The sequence below is a fragment of the Seriola lalandi genome, unplaced genomic scaffold, assembly GCF_002814215.2.
Source record: "Seriola lalandi dorsalis isolate HSWRI2012SDOR001 ecotype SW California unplaced genomic scaffold, Sedor1 jcf7180002042300, whole genome shotgun sequence".
Classification (NCBI taxonomy): domain Eukaryota; kingdom Metazoa; phylum Chordata; class Actinopteri; order Carangiformes; family Carangidae; genus Seriola; species Seriola lalandi.
This window is the reverse complement of record NW_019512868.1, coordinates 1-1,054: the sequence shown is the minus strand read 5'-3', so window position 1 is coordinate 1,054 and position 1,054 is coordinate 1. Positions and strand designations below refer to the sequence as shown.

The 1,054-nt window shown below is 50.8% G+C and overlaps 1 protein-coding gene across 1 annotated transcript; it reads left to right on the top strand.

The window, feature by feature from the left end:
• Positions 1–54: 54 nt before the first annotated feature.
• Positions 55–1,009, top strand: LOC111648534 (PCI domain-containing protein 2-like; the record flags this gene model as incomplete). Its single annotated transcript, XM_023398351.2, has 4 exons — positions 55–174; positions 316–389; positions 466–591; positions 874–1,009. Coding segments are annotated over 4 exons (456 nt in total), but the record flags the coding sequence as incomplete, so codon positions are not given.
• Positions 1,010–1,054: the final 45 nt, after the last annotated feature.

Here is a 1,054-nt window from a genome sequence, read left to right as displayed (position 1 = left end):
AGTAACACTGTAGTACTACTGCAGTACTACTGCAGTACTGTTACTGCATTGAAGTGTGGTTTTGTGTCTGTAGCGGAGGAGTTCCTGTCGTACGCCTTCGACCACTGTCATCGCTCCAGTCAGAAGAACAAGAGGATGATTCTCATCTACCTGCTGCCGGTCAAGATGCTGCTGGTTAGAGACTCACCTGTTCACACCTGAGTTCACACACAGTTTACACCAGTTTACGTCTGTGTTATATCTGGTACAATGAGTTGACACCGGTTCAGGTCCCAGTACTCCCAGTATGACGGCAGGTTGTTTCCGGTGTTCCAGGGTCACATGCCGACTCATCAGCTGCTGAGGAAATACGACCTGATGCAGTTCGCCGACGTCACCAAAGCTGTGAGGTGAGCAGAGGTTCTTGAAGTAGTAACACAGGAAGTGACATCACGCAGTCAGGTGACCTGTTTCTGTGTTTGTCAGTGAGGGGAACCTGCTGCTACTGAACGAAGCTCTGTCCAAACACGAGACCTTCTTCATCCGCTGCGGGATCTTCCTCATCCTGGAGAAGCTGAAGATCATCACCTACAGGAACCTCTTCAAGAAAGTGTGAGTGAGGCTGAGCCGCCGCCGCTCGACCGCTTCCCTTCTTTATTCATTATATATAATTATTATTTGTTTACGTCATGTTCTTTGGCCCCGTGTTTTAGACATCACATATTCTGCCCTCATGGTAAAGACATTGTGTTGTGACCTGAAGGATTTGATGCCCAGTTTTGGCCCCTATGTTTCTGACACCAGTTTGAGCGCCATGTTTTTGGCCCTGGGTCTGTTCCTGAAGGACCGACCCCTGTCTCTGACCCCTGACCTCCAGCTGACCTCTGTGTGCAGGTACCTGCTGCTGAGGACACACCAGCTGCCTCTGGACGCCTTCCTGGTCTCTCTGAGGATGATGCAGGTGGAGGACGTCGACATCGACGAGGTGCAGTGTATCCTGGCCAACCTCATCTACATGGTGAGCACACACACACACACACACCTCCACACACACACACACACACACACACACACA